This window comes from Gopherus evgoodei, chromosome 4, assembly GCF_007399415.2.
Source record: "Gopherus evgoodei ecotype Sinaloan lineage chromosome 4, rGopEvg1_v1.p, whole genome shotgun sequence".
Taxonomy (NCBI): domain Eukaryota; kingdom Metazoa; phylum Chordata; order Testudines; family Testudinidae; genus Gopherus; species Gopherus evgoodei.
Window position 1 is genome coordinate 117,397,924 of NC_044325.1, and position 17,119 is coordinate 117,415,042.

General features: G+C 49.9%; 1 protein-coding gene across 4 annotated transcripts in view; it reads left to right on the plus strand.

The window, feature by feature from the left end:
* HRAS (HRas proto-oncogene, GTPase) overlaps window positions 1-13,706 on the plus strand; it is a 77,080-nt gene extending 63,374 nt beyond the window's left edge. For all 4 annotated transcript variants that reach the window (XM_030560709.1, XM_030560708.1, XM_030560711.1 and 1 more), the window contains 4 exons: window positions 3,682-3,860; window positions 6,926-7,085; window positions 10,276-10,400; window positions 13,433-13,706. In XM_030560709.1, the coding sequence (XP_030416569.1) occupies window positions 3,682-3,860; window positions 6,926-7,085; window positions 10,276-10,395 (459 nt within the window). In that variant the 3' untranslated portion in view covers window positions 10,396-10,400; window positions 13,433-13,706. The remainder of the gene's footprint in view (window positions 1-3,681; window positions 3,861-6,925; window positions 7,086-10,275; window positions 10,401-13,432) is intronic.
* Window positions 13,707-17,119: the final 3,413 nt, after the last annotated feature.

A 17,119-nucleotide genomic window follows, 5' to 3' on the forward strand; every position in this document is an offset into this window, starting at 1 on the left:
ATGAGCTCAGCTCAGCCTTAGATGAGCCCCTTTCTGTAGTATATGGAGTGTATGTAGGGAGTGTTGTCAGGTTTAAGGGACTCTTAGAACTGGCAAGTTTTGACATGGTGGATACTGCAGGTGGCCGGGATCCTGGCTCCAGTGGTCTGATACGTGCGCGCATGCCTTGGAGGTGCTGCCAAGTATAATGCCAGCCCCTGTTACGACAGTGTCTTCATGACTTGGCAGCTGGCAAAAGGAGGGGCACAAATGATGGTGCCTGGTTTAGGGAGGGGATGAAGCAGAAAGTAACATGAACAATGAAAGAAAACTCCATGGCATTTTTGGTTCAAGCTGGGCAGAAAACCAGTAAATTCTTCCCTTGAAATGATTTCCTGGTAATATCTCCTGGGAACCTTAGATCCCATCTTACCCTGTCAGACCTGAAAAAATGCAAAACATTCTCAACAAAACCTCAAGGAACTCACCTGTTTCTGGTTCTGTTATGAACTTGAAACTGAGCCCCAGCTTTGTTGAGAGTTAGGAACCTTTCCAGGTGACCCTGGGTTCACTGCAACCTCAGGCCAAACTCAGAAGTTTAGCTGGAGTTTCACTTGGAGTTTTTGGTTCCCTTCAGCCATCCTTCCCTGGGTAGTGAACGGAATGTGGATACTGTCTTGTCAGTTAATGAAGGATCCGGCTAGTAGTAACCTGACATACACAGACTGATCTCTGAAGGCTTCCTCCCTTGCTGCCAGCACCAAGAGGAGGTTTGGAATGGTTGTGAAGATGTTGTTTAATTGTGGAAGAGCTATTGATCGTTGAATGCCAACACGCTGGCCCCTGGCTGCATCACCTTCATGGGACACCTTAGTACACAGGAAGAGATTAAAGTGGCTAGGGAAAGCATATCCCACATCCAACCAGTTATATTGCTGTAGTCTAAGGGGAAAAGGGTTTCTTCTCATCCATCATTGGATTCCCCCCCACGCCCCCAATCTAGGCACATAGGACTGTTTTGTCTGCGTCGTGAACGCCTTGCTGAATCTGGATTCTTTCCACTCAGAGACAGATCCAAGCATTTCTGACCGCAGATTCCCCATCTCTTTCCTGGATAAGACCAGCTTTGATAGGAGTTGGTTAAGCCATTTCCGTGGACAAGCGAACTGTGTTTGCAGGTGGAGTTCCACCTGTTTATACGCCTGGGGCCAGTGGAGCAGTGGGCTGTGATCTCAGAGACCAGACCCGTGCTTCTCTTGGCTAGTGAAAGGCATCAGGCAGGCTTCAGGTACGTTATTGATGGGGAATGTGAATGCCTCCTTAGAGGGCAGGATGTCAATCGCCTTTACAGTGGCTGGAATCTTGCCAAGCAGTCGCTCAACATTGTTGGTCTCTTCTGCTACTGCTCTGTCTCTAGCCTTCCCTTTTTGGGAAGGAATATTGAAACGGTCACAGCTCTGGATTCTTTTGACTTCATGGATCCCTGTGGATCTGGTTTCAGGCCTCACTGTAGAGTATGGAGTGTTTATAAGGTGTGCTTGGTGGTTGATCTCCTAGCCATGAACAAAGGGAATGTTGACTTCATTACCTCAGTCTACAGCCTTCGATCATGTCACTGACCTCTGCTTCTGCTGCTCTTTGGCCAGAGTCCAGTTTTTCTTGTGAAGGGGTTATAACCCATCTGTTTACATTATGGTGGCTGAACCTTAGCAACTGAAAGAGCTAAACACTGAAATTTGGTTTTAAAATGAAGGCTTAGAATTTACAAAATATCACAGAACACAGCCAGAGCTGCAGAACGATTCTTAAATTGTAGGATCTGGGATGATTTTTTTCCCCCAACACCTGTGATTTCCCTCCCACCCCTTTTCTTGCTATGAAGGCATTTGGTTGTGTGCTTTATGCTTTTGAGGTTAAACTGGTGGGAAGCAAAAGACTAAGCTGTTTCTGTGGTTTGCATGAAACATGACATCCTCTTTCCATGCAGATTGTCCCTGTAGCATCCCCGGTGGTCAGATTAGGCAGGGAGGAAGTGTGATGTCGCCTAAGGGGCAAGGCTTTATGAGGCCCTGCTTTAAAAACTCTTAACAGATTCCCCCTGCAAATCTTCATAAGTGCCTTTTTTTAATTGCTTGTAACTTTTTCACACCCAAACATACTTTCTAAACTGGAACATTCCAGAATGAGCCAATTGACATGACTCATCAGATTTCAAGGTTCAGTCATTTTTGTCTTCTCCATGTGAAAAATGGGTAGCAGCAATCAGTTCTACGGGGGGGAAAGTATTTGGGGCTTTTGCATAACTGAATGGATTTTCTTTCAGCTGTCCAAACTCTAACATTGGACATTGTGGGAAGTGCCCGCTGCCCAAGGGAATTTTTTGAGAAGTCTGAGTGAAAACAAGGGGTTATAATTGAAACCAGTTGGCAACCTTAACTATAGTGTTTGCTACCAACCAACCAACATTCAGGCAAAAGGGATAGACATTAGTGATCTTGGATGCCCAACTTAAGGTGCTTTTTCTATGTGCCGGATTTGCAGATAGTCGAGCGTCTTATAGCACCTAAAATCATTAGTGACGTCTGGAAATCTTGGCAGCTCTGAGCTGGCTAATGACTGGCAGCAGTGGGCTGGATTTCTAGAAGGGAGTACAAGGAAAATCTTTGCAAGTGAGATGTCCTAGTCTCCGGAATTCCCAGGGGAATTGCTGGGAGGTCTGGCAGCTGGGCCAGTCAAGGCTAGAATTGATGAGATGTGGTAGAACATCTCCCATAGTGAGAAGTACTATGTTGGCAAAGGCTGGACTGGATGATTTAGCAGGTTTTCTCTGTCTTCAATTTCCAGGACTGATTAGCTACAAGCTGCACTAGGGCATTATGAGTGGAAGTGGTTGGAGGTGTCAGTTACTCACATGAACTCCAGCCCCTGCTTGCCCACACTCTGTTTACTTGTTTGCATGTCCCTAGGCCTGGCCGTAGGAGGTGACTGAACCACCACTGTGTCTTGCAGCTCCCTAAGAAAAGCTGCATCAGAAAAGGAGGCACGAGGAGGGTTTAGTCTGTACTAAATAAAGTTAGAAAAATAGCTGTCTGGGGCTGGGTGGCACTAGTGTGAAAGGCGCACCTTGTCTGCTGGGAGACAGTGTCGGAAATAGGTGGAACAGAGGTGTGTTAGCTGCTGCTTTGGCAGCAGCTGGGAAATCTGTTCTGCAGCTCTCCCTCCCATCTCCCCACCCCTCACTTCCATTTTTTAAAGGGACTGAGTCAGTATTTAAGGCTAGCTAGAGCCAGGCGTAACGCAGGCAGAGATTGTGTAAGTCCCCTCTGCACAGCGTAGCCAGTGTGTCATAGTCCTGACTGGCAGTACCCTCTTCTATTCCAGTCCTGGGCTCAGAGACGTGCTGCCAGTGCACCACAGTCCTGACCTGCAGCACCCCCTGCTACTCTGGTCCTAGGTTCCTACATACCCCGGCCAACGTCTCTCTCCCTGCCATTCCAGTCCCTGCCGAATTGAGGCTCCTAATCATGGCAAATGGGGTGGGGATGGGTGGGGTGTGTGCAAACATCCACTGCGGGCGTCTAGAGTGAGACGAAACTCCCTTCTGTTTGTTAGCTGCAGTATGTCAGGATTGGAACCCAAGGCTCAAGCAGCGGAAAACACACATGCACCCGTGTTAACTGTCTCTTTCTCTTGGTCCTACAGGATTCCTACAGAAAGCAGGTAGTCATTGACGGAGAGACCTGTCTGTTAGACATCTTGGACACGGCGGGTCAAGAGGAGTACAGCGCCATGCGAGACCAATACATGCGGACGGGAGAGGGCTTCCTGTGCGTCTTCGCCATTAACAATACGAAATCCTTTGAAGATATTCACCAGTACCGGTCAGTATCCCCTGCAGAACTCTTCCCTTATGGCCAGGGCTGCTGGGCTGCCTCCCATTTTAAAGGGCAGGCCTGGCTGGTGTTCTGTGCCACCTGCCAAGACCAGGCGTGTCTGCTGTGGGAGCGCTGGCTGCCAGCAAAGACAATTACCTCAAGCTGCCATTCCCCAGGGAAGGGAAGGAGCAGGCGGCTAATGTCTGGCTCTGAGAAAATCCATCCGCGGGGGATTGCTGGTGGCCTTGGGGGACTTGGTAATGTAACGTTTAAGTGTTTACGATGACTAAAGAGAGAGCTGATCCCTTCCATCTCTAATTAATGGCATTGCACTGCGAGTGAAACTGATCTCAGCAGCTCCTGCTGTGCAGGAAAGCTGACAGAGGAGGGGAGAACAGGCTAGGGTAAGGAGAGGCAGCGTGCCTGATAGGCAGGACGGCTTCAGCCACTTGCTCGAATTGCAGAGCACACAGCTAGGGAGAGGCCCTGAAGAGTATATAATGTGAATAAACAAGACAGATAAAGGGGGGTGAGGTGAGTTGCCTGCGGTCCCCCAGAAGATCACTGTCAGAGCTGGGAATAGAACGTAGGTCTCCTGGCTCCCAGACTAGTGCCCTATCCACTGCACCAGGCTGCCTCTCCTGCTTTATACCCAGACACCACACACAGTTTGGTGGTGGGAGGGACTAATGTACCCAAGGCGATGGCCGCTCTCTGGTTGCCACCCAAGGAGCAAGCGGCTGGCCCAGTCTGGGGAGAGTGTGATTTTGTGGTGTGGCCCTGGCGTCTCACCATAACCCAGCTGCCTTACATCTTCTCCCCAGGACTTGATTCAGGGGCAGGAGGGGCTTTGTGGATGCAGCCAGCAAGTAGTCTGTTTGCAGTAGGAATTGCGGGAGGGAATCTTTGTAAGCATGTTTCACAGGCCGGCAGACAAAGGAATGGGATGCTCCAGAGCGTGAGGCAAGGAGCATGTTCAGCAAACATCTGAGGCAGTGAAAAGGTTCGTGGCTTCTTGGGCTCCCAAGGATCAGGCCCTCCTAGAAGGAAGTGCTGAGTGACCATGCTCCAGCCCTGAATGCCTAGAACAGTAGCATCTTTGACTGCTAGAAGGAGGTTTGCTCTGCAGGGTGGTGCCCAGCAGTCATTCATGCTGGATGACCTGGAGAGGCTGCAGGAGCTGGAGTCTGAAAGCCAAGCTGATAGAGTGGAACTGTTCAGACAGTGGCTGACGCACATGCACAAAGGGCTGCAGGGGGCTAATGGTTACTTATGGGCTTAGCTAAGTAAAGGGTAGATTGACACTGTGCAAGGCCTTAGCAGCTCTGCCAGTGCACCTCAATCCTGACCTGCAGCCCCTCTGCAATCCCAGCTCTGCCAGTGCACTTCAATCCTGATCTGCAGCAGCCCCCGTTGTCCCAATCCTGAGCCCCAGCCCACAGCTCTGCCAGTGCACTTCAGATCTTATTTGTAACACCCTTTACTGTTCCACACCAGCCAATGCACCTCAGTCCTGATTTGCTACCAAGGCCAGCCCTAGATTTTTGCCAGGATCTTATACGAAGTAACACTTTGCAGGCCTCCTCCAGCCCCTACACCCCACGTATGACCAGGTTCCCTATTTCTCCCTCCAGTGATGGTTTTTGTGCATCTGGAAGCCTCCACCCCCAGCCTGTGGTGACCCTCATTATCCTTTGTACCACATCTCTTCATCGTTATATTCCAGGGGTTCTAGCGATACCCTTCATCCATGTGGTCAGTGGCTCTTGGTCTCTGCCACAGCTCCCAGGCGATGGGATCAGACAGGAGTGTGGAAGGAAAATCCGGAGGAGGGGAAATGGGGTGTGTATGTATGCAGGGACCCTGGAAGATCAGGATCCTGTGAACCTACATTGGCATAAGGCAGCAACTGCCTGCAACATCCCTTGTTATTCCAGCCCAAGGTGTGTCTCTTGGAGTAGACGAGGCTGGTTATAGAGACCCTGATTTAGCACAGCACTTAAGCATGTACTTAGTTTCCACTGAAGCTGAGGAAAGTTGAGCACATACATACGTGCTTTGCTGAATTGGGTCCATAGTGCAGGCTGTGGTTTTGCAATGTGGACAAATGGGAACTGAGATGATGAGTCCGTTCACTTGTGAACATCAGGATTTGAAACCAGGGCTCCAGGACTGAAAGGCCAAGAGGTCAGTGTACTAATTTGCTGCTTCTCACCTCCAGGGGATTCTGAACATGTTGAATCAGTATCCGAACTTGGGGTGGAATAATGAGAGGGATTCACAATGCCTTGTTGGGGGGGGGGGGGGGGAAGAGTGGCATGGGTGTAGCTTTTTATTTAGACCATACATCTGTTCTTCCAGCGGGGCGAATAACCAAGGGGCACAGTCATTGCCTAGGAAAAACACCGCAGAATCCATCAGCTCATGGTCCTGAGCATTCTTTCTCTTCACTCAATTCAGATTGGCCAGCAGATCCCAGCCAATGACTGTGGCACTTGGGTCCATGTTCATTGTTTTGCCTTTCCATATGAGCGAGTGAGACTTTGTTCCTGCTCCGGAATAGGGGATGTTTCTTTGCTCCTGGACAGCTGACTGATGGCTCTGGGATTACAGTATTGAGCCTGGCTGTAGTTTTGTTGCTGATAGAGGGAAGCTGTTCCAGATAACCCCCAAGACCTTGTGACAGGTCAAAGCTAAGCACACACCTTGTTTATCCTGGAGCCAAAGGCGCACTTTGGGCTGTAGGCTTTGCCTCTCGTCCCCAGCCTTCCAATAACACATGCCCCATATAATCATTTTTAAAATGTACGAGCTTGTCTTTGTTCCACAGAATAAATGGACAAAGAGTGGGATTTTCATAAAGCACCTAAATGACTTAGAAGCACAAATTCTGTTGACTTTCACTGGGGCTTGTATTAGTGGAGCGAAATTCTGTTCCTATCTATTACAAGTGGCATGTGCTCTGCTCCCACGAGGATCTCTCTGAAACTAGCTGCTGTTGTCATTGTGATAATGAAATGGCTCCTCCCCTGGCTTTTCCTCTCCTCACTTCGGCATCTCTGTCTCTGCAGAGAGCAGATCAAGAGAGTGAAGGATTCAGACGATGTCCCCATGGTGCTGGTGGGAAACAAGTGTGATCTTCCAGCCCGGACAGTGGAAACCCGGCAAGCACAGGACCTGGCCAGGAATTACGGGATCCCCTACATAGAGACATCAGCAAAAACCAGACAGGTAGGAGGAGAGATGGTTTAAAATGTGAACCAATAGCAGTCCTCAAAGCCCCCTCTTTCACACACCTACAAACCCCTATCTCCATGTGACCCATCTAAACATTCCACTCTCAGCACTTAGTGTAGGTCCTACTCTATTTCTCTGTGGTGACAGTCACACTGGGTTGTGTGCGTTGGGGCAGGTGGGATTTCTGCACAATTTTTTTTTATTCCCCGCCCCCCTCCCCAATCCAGGTAGGAATATCTCTGGTAATGCCAGAGATGGGGGTGTGGATACAGCATATCCTGAAAGCATAGGGCTCGGATTGGTGCCTGGAGAGCTGCCCCAGCACCAAACAGCTAGACTTGTAAGGCTTCACCAGCCTGTCTAGTTACCTCCTCTTCAGTGCTTCATTCCATTGTTGTGGCTGTAAGCAATTGCCTAGCCAGCTTGGCCAGAAGGAACCTCCTCCTCTGCCCTGCCCCTCCCACAGCTGCCATCTGCGCTCTCCCTGCGTTATGTGAGGAAACAATCCCTGAGCCTGCCTCCCTCTTCACGCAGCAGTTCCACAAGCCCTGTGACTGACAGCAGCATGGCTGACGCACAGCCCTGTTGACAGAGCAATATGCATTTGCTGTCAGGCAAGTAATGCTCCAGCTGCTAATTACACAGCGTGCTGCGTCTCCTCTGACAGCTCTGAAGTGCCAGTGAGCAGGGGAGTGAGCATGAATTAGAACAGGCCAGCGCTGGCAGTGATTTACCACAGTTGGGATGCTGGGATAAAGCTGCCAGGAAACCCATCTTGAGGGCTGGCTGCCACCTGGGTGAACCACGGCCGGATCTCTACCCTGCACCCTTCAGCCCTTTCCAAGGCTGCTACTTCTGTCCTGGCCGACCACGCTGGTTTGCTTTGTGATGATCCGATGCTGCATCGCAGCATGAAGGCCCATGTTGCGTCAGTGCACAGGGGTGGGTAGTGTATCTGTGCTGCAGTCATCGCTGTATTACACAAGTGCCTTGCAGGATTAAATGGGGCCCCCCAGGAATCAGATTAATGCCACCCTTGCCCTACCCGCAGCAATTCCCGATGGAGCTGTGTCCCCCAGGTGCTAGGCCTGGGAGAACACATGAGGTTCAGGGTTAGTGGCTACCTCTTCTTTGCCTCCCCTCTCTAAAAAGACGTGTCTTTTTGTCTTGCCTGCTCTCTCCCTAACTTCTCGGTGCCAGTGCCTGGAGATGGCAGAGGCGACCAGTGAATTATTGTGGCGGTTGCGTGCTGTGTAGATTGAAGGGGAGAAATGCCCATGGTCGGAGGAGTCAGTTGCCGCCTCAAGGCTGAATGTTCCAGCAGAGAATTCCTCTCCCTATTCCAGTGAGCTGGTCGAGTCTCCCGCGCAGTGGGGGCTTGCCCTGTATGTGAGCTCTGGAGGAGATGGAATTTAAAGCACAGGCTGGAAAGGGGTGGCCATAGGGTAGCCTGTGTTGAATCAGTCCGCCCCTCCAGAGCACTTCCTCGATTGGCATTAATGGGAGCTCTTGTTGGTAGTCTCGGCAGAGAGTCTGGGATTGAATAGGTCTTCTTGCTGCTAGGTCCCCGCAGGTCAGGGCTGAGACATGCTGGCAGAGGGTTGTAGGGATGTTGGTTGCCCTTTGGACAGAGGGAGGACTTTGTCCTTCAGGGGCCTTGATCTGCGACATTTGACCAGCACCGAACTCATGGGAAGGATTACAAAAAAAGGGTTTAAAAGGCACCCACGTGCTGCAGTTGGGCGTGTCCTAGGCTGGCATTGGCAGCAGATTGTTTCAAATGCACCTTTGTGCAGCTTCCCTGTGTTCATCTCCTAACTCTTCATCCTTAGGTGTATTCTCGGGTCACTGACCCTGCAGACATATGTATAGAGACACACACACACACACACACACACACACACGTATACAGGGGTTATCCCATCGCCCTAGAGAAGAGCTGTCTCTCCTTGCTGTAGGGAGGGCTACATCACAGGCTTGCACAGCTCCGAGTGGGTCACTTGGGGTGTAGGGAGGGCTATGTGGTACATAAAGTCCATAGAGTTAATGAACGCCTGCAGCCCCATATGATTTTAAATTGCACCTTGATCTTCATTCCCTTTGGTCCTGTAGCCTCTGCTGCTGGTCTCTTTTGGGGCCATGCTGCATGGCCCCATAATGCCTGTTGGATCAGTCTGCCTGGTTGTGAGGAAAACGCCCAAGAAGTGGCTGCAGAAGGGCGAGAGGGCACCTATAACAAACAGCTCATGCATCTGAGGAAGTGGGTATTCACCCACGAAAGCTCATGCTCCAAAACGTCTGTTAGTCTATAAGGTGCCACAGGATTCTTTGCTGCTTTTACAGATCCAGACTAACATGGCTACCCCTCTGATACTAAACAGCTCTTGATTGCAAGCCCACAGGGGCTAGCACAGAACAAGAAGAGGATCCTCTCGGGTTTGTGCTACAGATGAGTGCATGCCCAGCCCCACACTGAAATATAAGAGAATGTGTTAACCAAACCCAGTTCATGGCTGAGTCCTGGCTTCTGGTTCAATCCGGAGGGAGGGACAGGAGTTTGTGCTCCTTGGCCCAATGTGGTTTGCTCCTGAGTTTCCCCATGTGTGTGCCTCGGGGGGCGAGAGGTGTGTTAAGGGGCTGGATGTTCAACAGAAGGGCGTTGATGTCTACTGAATTGAAACACAGCTTTCTGCAGGGCTGTGGGCTAGTCTTTACATTCACTGCTTAGCTATCTAATCCTGAGTTGTTTTGCTAAGCTCCTCATCCTGCTGTCTATGGGATGGGCACTCGTTACGTATGGGTGCGGGTTCTGGGGGGGGTGCCCCTGGTTTGGAAGGTTAGAGATGGGGAAAAAGGCAGTCGGTCCAGGGCTGTTAGTTCATGTACAGTTTCTAGTGGGATGTCCAGTCTCGTTTTAGGTGTCCCTAGAGATGGAGCCTCCATTTCCTTTGGTAGCCTGGTAGTTTTGTGCCACATTTTGCCAGGAGGAACCATTTCCTGGGATTCCTCCGTGATTTCTTTGCAGTTTCATCCCTTTAACTCGAGTCAAAACCCACTTGAACTACACTATGCAGTTCTCTGCAGGGGACTCCTAGTGGTCCTCTAGATCCATCTGCCCCCACCTCCACCCTTTTTCTGAGCGGCTGTGGCGTTCTTTGAGCAGAATGTTGTGCCTCTCTTCCAGGGTGTTGAAGACGCCTTCTATACCTTAGTGCGGGAGATTCGGCAGCACAAACTACGCAAGCTGAATCCACCGGATGAAAGTGGCCCAGGCTGCATGAATTGTAAATGTGTGATATCATGACCAAGGTGAGCCCAGTGGGAGGGAGAGGGGTGCGCCAGAGATGGGTGTGGGCTGCAGCCAGCCGTTGCCAGAGGCTGGCTGCATTGACAATGTACCAGGCTGCAAATAAAGCAGGTTGAAATGATTTCATTGAACCCTTTTTTCCCCCAACAACAAAAAAAACAGCCTATCGGCCAAAACAAACATTTCCTCAGAAAACCCTTGCTTTGGTCAACATTTTCTGGTGGTTTCTGTTTGTTTATGAAAAACTGAACAATTTTCTTTTAAAAAAGCAGAATTTTTTTTGGTAAAGATTGTCAGTTTTAAAACACAAAAACTGACAAATTTTTACTAAAGATGTATTTTTTCTCTATTTTTTGTTTTTCGTTAAAAGGGAGGGGGAAACCTCAATTTTTTCAAAATTTCCCATGGAAAATAATTGGCGCGCACACACGCGCGCGTGCCCAATTCTAGCTGCAAATGAAGCCAGGTTCCATTACACACCCAGCCACCCACCCACCCCGTGGCAACAGCGGGGAGGTGAAGGGAGTGGGCAGCTCTGTGATTCCCATGTACCCCCTCTCCCTACAGCAGTCTGGATAAGTGGGGCTGGGATTCCATTTCTGATTCGAAGTTGTTTGCAGGGCTGTTGTACCCGTGTTGGTCCCAGTGTGTGAGGGAGACAAGGTGGGTGAGAGGCGCTCATGTGCACGCGCGCTCTCTCTCTCTCTCTTATTGGACCAACTTCTTTTGGAGAAAGAGACAAGGGCTGTGGAGCTCAAGAGCTTGTCTCTGGCACCAGCAGAGGTTGGTCCAGTAAAGGAATTCCCTCCCCCTCACATCTAGGGCGGGAATTTACCTCCCTAGCTCCAGTGTAGACATGCTGCAAACAGTCTCATGAAAGGGCTGTTTGGCTTTATACATCATACTAGTCAGAGCCAAAGTTGGATGTCTGGCTTTCTTTTTTTAAACTTTTGATTAAGTAAAAGGGTCCTGTGGAATCCGGCCCCGGATGGCAGCGAGCAAAGGTTGCTATCAGCTCTCTCATGGCCAGCATGGAATGAGTGTGGTGGCTTTTGTCCACTTCTCACTGGCCAGCTTTCCATGTCACCAAAACTACCGTAGTAATGAGGCTCTCTTGTAGCAGTGTCAGCAGAGAGAGCAAGGGCTGGATGAGCCAGAGAAACTGAACTAGCCCCTATCCCCAAAGGGCTGGGGCTGAAGTGTGCTAGTCAGGGAAGTGTGCACTGCTGCTGCCCCTGATGAGCCTTTTCCCTGGAGAACAGAGGACTCCAGGCACCAGAGCTGTTCCTCCATCTCCTTTAACAGGTTCTAAATTCCCAGGGGAAAAGCTGGGATTATCCAGTTCCAGGAACTCTGCTAAAGAGCGGCAGCTGTCTTCCTCCATTTTATCTCGAAGCACCGCCTCTGGCAAGGCTGTGAGCTCAGCAGAGCTCTTCCCCAAGGCCACCCCCCCTCACCACCACCACCACCACATTCTCTCTCTTTAAACAAAAGTAGTGGAGGGCCCCGCCTCATGGCTCTCTGCTGAGAGGAAAGTGGATCCTGGATGGGATCTCCCAGTGGGACTGATCCTCGTGCTTTGTTATGGGAGGTTTCCAGATGTTCAGATAATCCAGATGTTCGGAAGCATTTCCTCCGGATGGGGATACGAGTGGTGGGGCTCGTTTCCTGCTCTGGCGGTGATCGTTTTCAGCTGAAAGCACACACACAGCTCCAAACATCTCCTTAAACTACCATTCCCTTCTGCCTTACCAGGGGGCATTGTGCTGCCGAAGCAGGATTGGGGCTGGCATCTGTCACTGATATGGACAATCTTTCCAAAGGGGCCTTGAAAATGTTTTGATCTAACTATTCTGTGAGTTCCCCACATCCCAGTAGCAATGAAGAGCCTTTACCATTTCCCTGCAATGACAGAAAACTGATACTTAAATACCGGGCAGACAGCAGAAATCCACACGATGCTGCAGGGTGTCTGTCCAGCTTTTTCTCTACGTGGAGGAAAGTGGAGCCTCTTTATCTGTATTTATTTGCATTGCAAACCACAATACAGCTTTTAACTGGGAGAGCGTCTTTCTGACACACTTCGCCAAAATGTTCCAGGGAATTGCATAATTCAGCGCAGCAGCCGTGACCAACAGCAGGGGAGTAAAATCAGAGCTGTTTTATCAGTGAACCTTGCAGTGCCCCTGTGATGTAGATCGGGGCAGTGCACCCATTTTTATGATTAAACTGAGGTACAGAGCGGTGAAGGGACTTATCCATGGTGCCATTAATCAGTGGCCAAGGAAGGAATTAGAAACTCGGCGCTAGGGTGCTCAGCTCCCTTTAGATGCAGTATCTGGTAAAGGCCAAGAGTAGAGGGGGAGTAAATCAGAAGTGCCGGGAAAAGAGAGGCAAAGATGTATTGGTGGCTGGGGGCAGATGGGGCCTGGGAGTCGAGATGCCTGGGTTCGATTCCTGACTCTGCTCTTACCTCACTGTGGGATCTGATTTGTCAGAGGCGCTGAGCACCCACAATCCCCCCTGAAGCCCAGGGAGCTGCATGTGCTCAGCTTCTCTTTGGCACCCAGCTGTGAATCTTTTAGCCAGCAATATAAAAGGTTTGCCTTGCCTGTGCTCCATCTGGGAGAGGAGATGCTGATATTTTCCCACCTTCGTCCAATAGGTGGAGATTTGTGGGTGGAATGTGCCCTGCAAGGGTGCAGCACCAGCATGCTCCTCATCGATGTTAAAATGCCCCTTATCCATAAAGGCTGGAGTCTTGAAAGGTGCCTAAGGGAGTTAGGTACTCAAATCCCAGCCTAAAGCCCTGTTCAGCAAAGTGTCTCTCTTAGTGCATGTTTAAGGTCAAGCATGTACTTTGCCGAGCGGGGGCTTAAACTCTCAAAAATGAACATGTTCTCCCAAGCCCTGTGTACCATTTTGAGTTCCCTCTGCAGGAGGCAGTGGGAACTGAAGGGCCGGGTAGCGACTAGCGAAGGGTAGCATAAGGATAGCTGCTGATTCTAGTTCCTCCTCCCCCTTCTCATTTCAGTTGACCGGACCGTGACTTGGAGGGGTTTCCACTGTGCGGAGCACACGGACAGAGGTGAAACAAAAGAAGCAGCAAACGGATTCGGGAGAGGAGTATGGGGGAGGAGGGAGACCAGGAGGAGGGTATCTTGAGCCCTGCATGGACTGTCTCAAACTTCATCAAGGCCTGAATGACAAGCGACTTTTCCCCCCCCTCCTTGTCTCCTCCTCTCCCAGCAACTGTACAAAGCCACAGATTGAATCACAGTAAATTATTATTTGATGGTCTCCACAAATGGTCTCTGTGGCTCTGTCCTACTTCAGAGGTGGCTGCTGCTGCTGGTTTTTGTGGGTGGAGGGTGTGGAAAGTGTGTCGGGGGGTGAATTGCCTTCTTGATTGGTTGAGGTTCTATTGGAAGCCAGCTGATTTGAAGGTGGCTCAGCTGAGCATAGCCCATCTCTTCTGGAACCTGTCTGTGTTTGTCCTGGAGATATGGGGCATCTTGATTTTAGAAAAGGCCATGTGGTGTGAGGGCCAGTATGACTATCCCTTAGTCTCCAGAGAGAAAAAACCTCTTCAAAGCTCCCCACCAGAAAGGTCCTGTCCAGGGTTACTGCAAGCCTATAGCGGAGAGAGAATTAGGATGGTCATTCTGTGCCCAAAGGGCCTTGGTGATTTTCTGGAAAGATGGTTGGGGCGAGGTTGGGATTTGAAGATAAAATATGGAGATGCTCTGTTTATAGTAGGTCGTACACTAACTGAAAGTCCCCAGTTCCCATGGGTTGGTTTGCTCTGATCATGTTTTGTGAGGTGTATGCTGCTCTGAAGACAGGAAGTTGTCTTTGTAACCACCATCACTTCTATAATGCTGCTCTCTCTTGACCCTTCCTAGGAAGTAGGAAGAGTCCAGTGAATGTCTTTACAAGGAGCTGAGGTTTAGTCTGGTGGGAGTTCACTGCATGCCTGGGTCTGCCCTCAGAGTGATGGGGGAACGATGCCTGTCAACATGTGCCATGTTATATTTCTGTGGGGCTGAGAAAGCTTGTATATAAATCACAGCTCTGCACCTGGTGGGTAGAGAGTGGGGTCGCATTTGATGTGAATTCAAAGCCTGGTGTTTTTCTGAGCCAGCACCAGGATTTACTGTGTGTTGCTTTCTGTTGCTGTGATTTGATTTCTCCTGCGTGGACACTTTCGAACAGTAGGAGCTGTTTCCATTCCCCAAAGTGTCATTTTTGGGAGCAGGGGAGGGAAAGAGTCATGAGAGAATAATTGTATATACTGTCAGCTCATTGATTTGGCCACTTTCAGCTGCTCTTGCCTGGGATGGGGCTGGTTTTGTCCATGTGACTGTTTTGAAATATTTGTATGTTCTGGAGGCAGGATGGGGCCCCTCTGCCATAGATGTGTCTGCGTCTGTTCACTGCTAGCCTCCTCTTTGGCAGCAGCTGGCTAATTGTGACCCCGCTATGCCTGTACAGCTTGGATCTTGTGGCAGTCATGTATATTGCACGTGTACGTAAATCTGTGACTATATCTAGTGTGGCTAATTACAGGTGAATCAAGAGCACAAGGAATCTACTTACCGTACTAAAGCTCCTCGCAAGACCCAAACCAGTTGCGCAGCAACCACTGACAAGGTTAAAGGTCAGATGTCCACAGGCACTTAATGTGGCTTTATGTGGCAAGGGGGGTTGTAGCTGCTCCAGTGTTGAACAAACCCAAGCGATGCATTGAAAAATTTATTACATTTTGTCTTAAAGTGCTTTTATTAAGTTTTCCTGGTCACCTGCTTGTCCCATCAGCGTGCCTGCTGGATTTGCATCACCTCTGATAAAGCTGGGTGTGTGCTACGGGCAGCTGCCGTGTGTGCCCTTTGGGACTGGACCCAGGCAGGGTGTCTGCCTAGTTTGTCAGTGGTTGTGCATCACTGAGCCAGTCCTCCCAGCAGGGGATTCAGCTGGTGCTATGAGGCACTCGGGAGTGGATGAGATGAGATCTTAAATTCCATGAGTGCATAAAGGGCCCTATTGGCATTGCGGGCGGGGGATGAAGTGGTGGTGCTCTTCCATGCTCCGCCCGCAAAATAAGCTTCACCCATGTCAGTTGCCAGAAGGAGCCATCACGTACCGTAAATTGTGCAGAGCTGTGAGGAGTGAAAGGAAACAATGCTGACATTGGCGGGTATATCTACACTGCAAAGAAAAACCTGTGGCACCGAGTCTGAGTGTGGGTCAGTAGCAGTGTTGACATTCCAGTCAGGCTGGAGCCTGAGCCCTGAGACCCTCCCCTCTCGCTGGGCTTAAGAGCGCAGGCTCCAGCCGAGTCCAAATATGTATGCTGCTGTTTTTAACCCCATAGCCCTAGCCCAGCGAGCCTGAGCTAACTGTGACTTGGTGCCGCAGGCTTTTCTTTGCTCTGTAGATACCCTAAATTATCACCATTGAGTATCTCAGTTAACTCCTTGCTGAGATGATAGGGGCAGTTGACACCTCTGAGTGCTCAGCACACTCACAGACCTCTCTGCATCTGTTACGTTTGAGTCATGACTTGGGGGTGTTCTTTAAATCTCTAGATTTTATGGTTGCCATGTTTTCAAATGAAAGTGGAGATTCGATATTACACGGAAGCAGCTTCAGCAAGGAACCGGTACACCCGACTGACTGAATCCGAGCCCTGAGGGCCCTATTCTGCGGGGTGCCGTACAAACACAGGCTGTGTCTGCGAGCACTCAGAACAGGCACCAGCAAGCTTTCATCTAGCTAGTGCAGCTAAAAATAGCAGTGATGCCATAGCTGCACAGGCTAGTCAGTGTACCCCGGATCCCAGGCAGTATTGTGCTCGGGTAACTAGCCCATGCCACAGCCACTGTCACAACTTCACTGCTATTTTTAGCTTTGCCAGCAGGATTAAAGCTAGCACAGTATGTCTGTGTGTCTGCCCATCGTATAGATGATGTCATGGCATCACTCGTGTTCCCATGTGGCTGAGGAGTCCGATGGGTGAGGAGGAAAGTGGCAGACAGAGATTATGCAGGAATACGTAGGCTCCCATTGAAGACTTGGCATGAGGTTGGCCCTTTTTTTTTTTAATCCATTTTTCACATCTGCCTTCCTCAAAGTGTTTAAAGCCTTTATTGATAGTTGCTCTCCAGTCAGATCTGTCTGGGCCTGTCTTTGAAGTAATCGGTATTTAGGCTGCATGAAGTGAGATTCTGCTTACGGGGGTGTCTGAAGCCTTTTCGTTGTCCTGCTGTGCTTTCCGAGTTTCAGCTCACCAGGGAAAACTTTTTTCAGGAGTCTGTCGTTGCCCAGTCTGACTACGTGACCTGTCCATCTAAGAAGAGCTTTGCTGAATGTTGCCTCAATGCTGGTTATTTTTGCCTTTTTTCAGGATGTTAACATCGGAGACTTTGTCTTGCCAGTGGATCTTCCGACTAAAACGGAGACAGGACATGGGAAATATTTCAAGTTGCTTAATGTGTCTGTGGTTAACTCTCCATGTTTCACGTCCGTTAATCAAAGGGATGCTAGCACTGCTGCATTGTATATCCTCCGTTTTGTTGCTTGTGTGATAGTGTGCCCACGTGTGGCAATCACACCTCCTGAATGCTGTGCAGACACAGATACAGAAGCTGTGTCCAAGGCCCCCGAACCCTGAAATGCTTATAGACTAACCAGACAAGACAAAGGGTGGAAGTGGAAATGG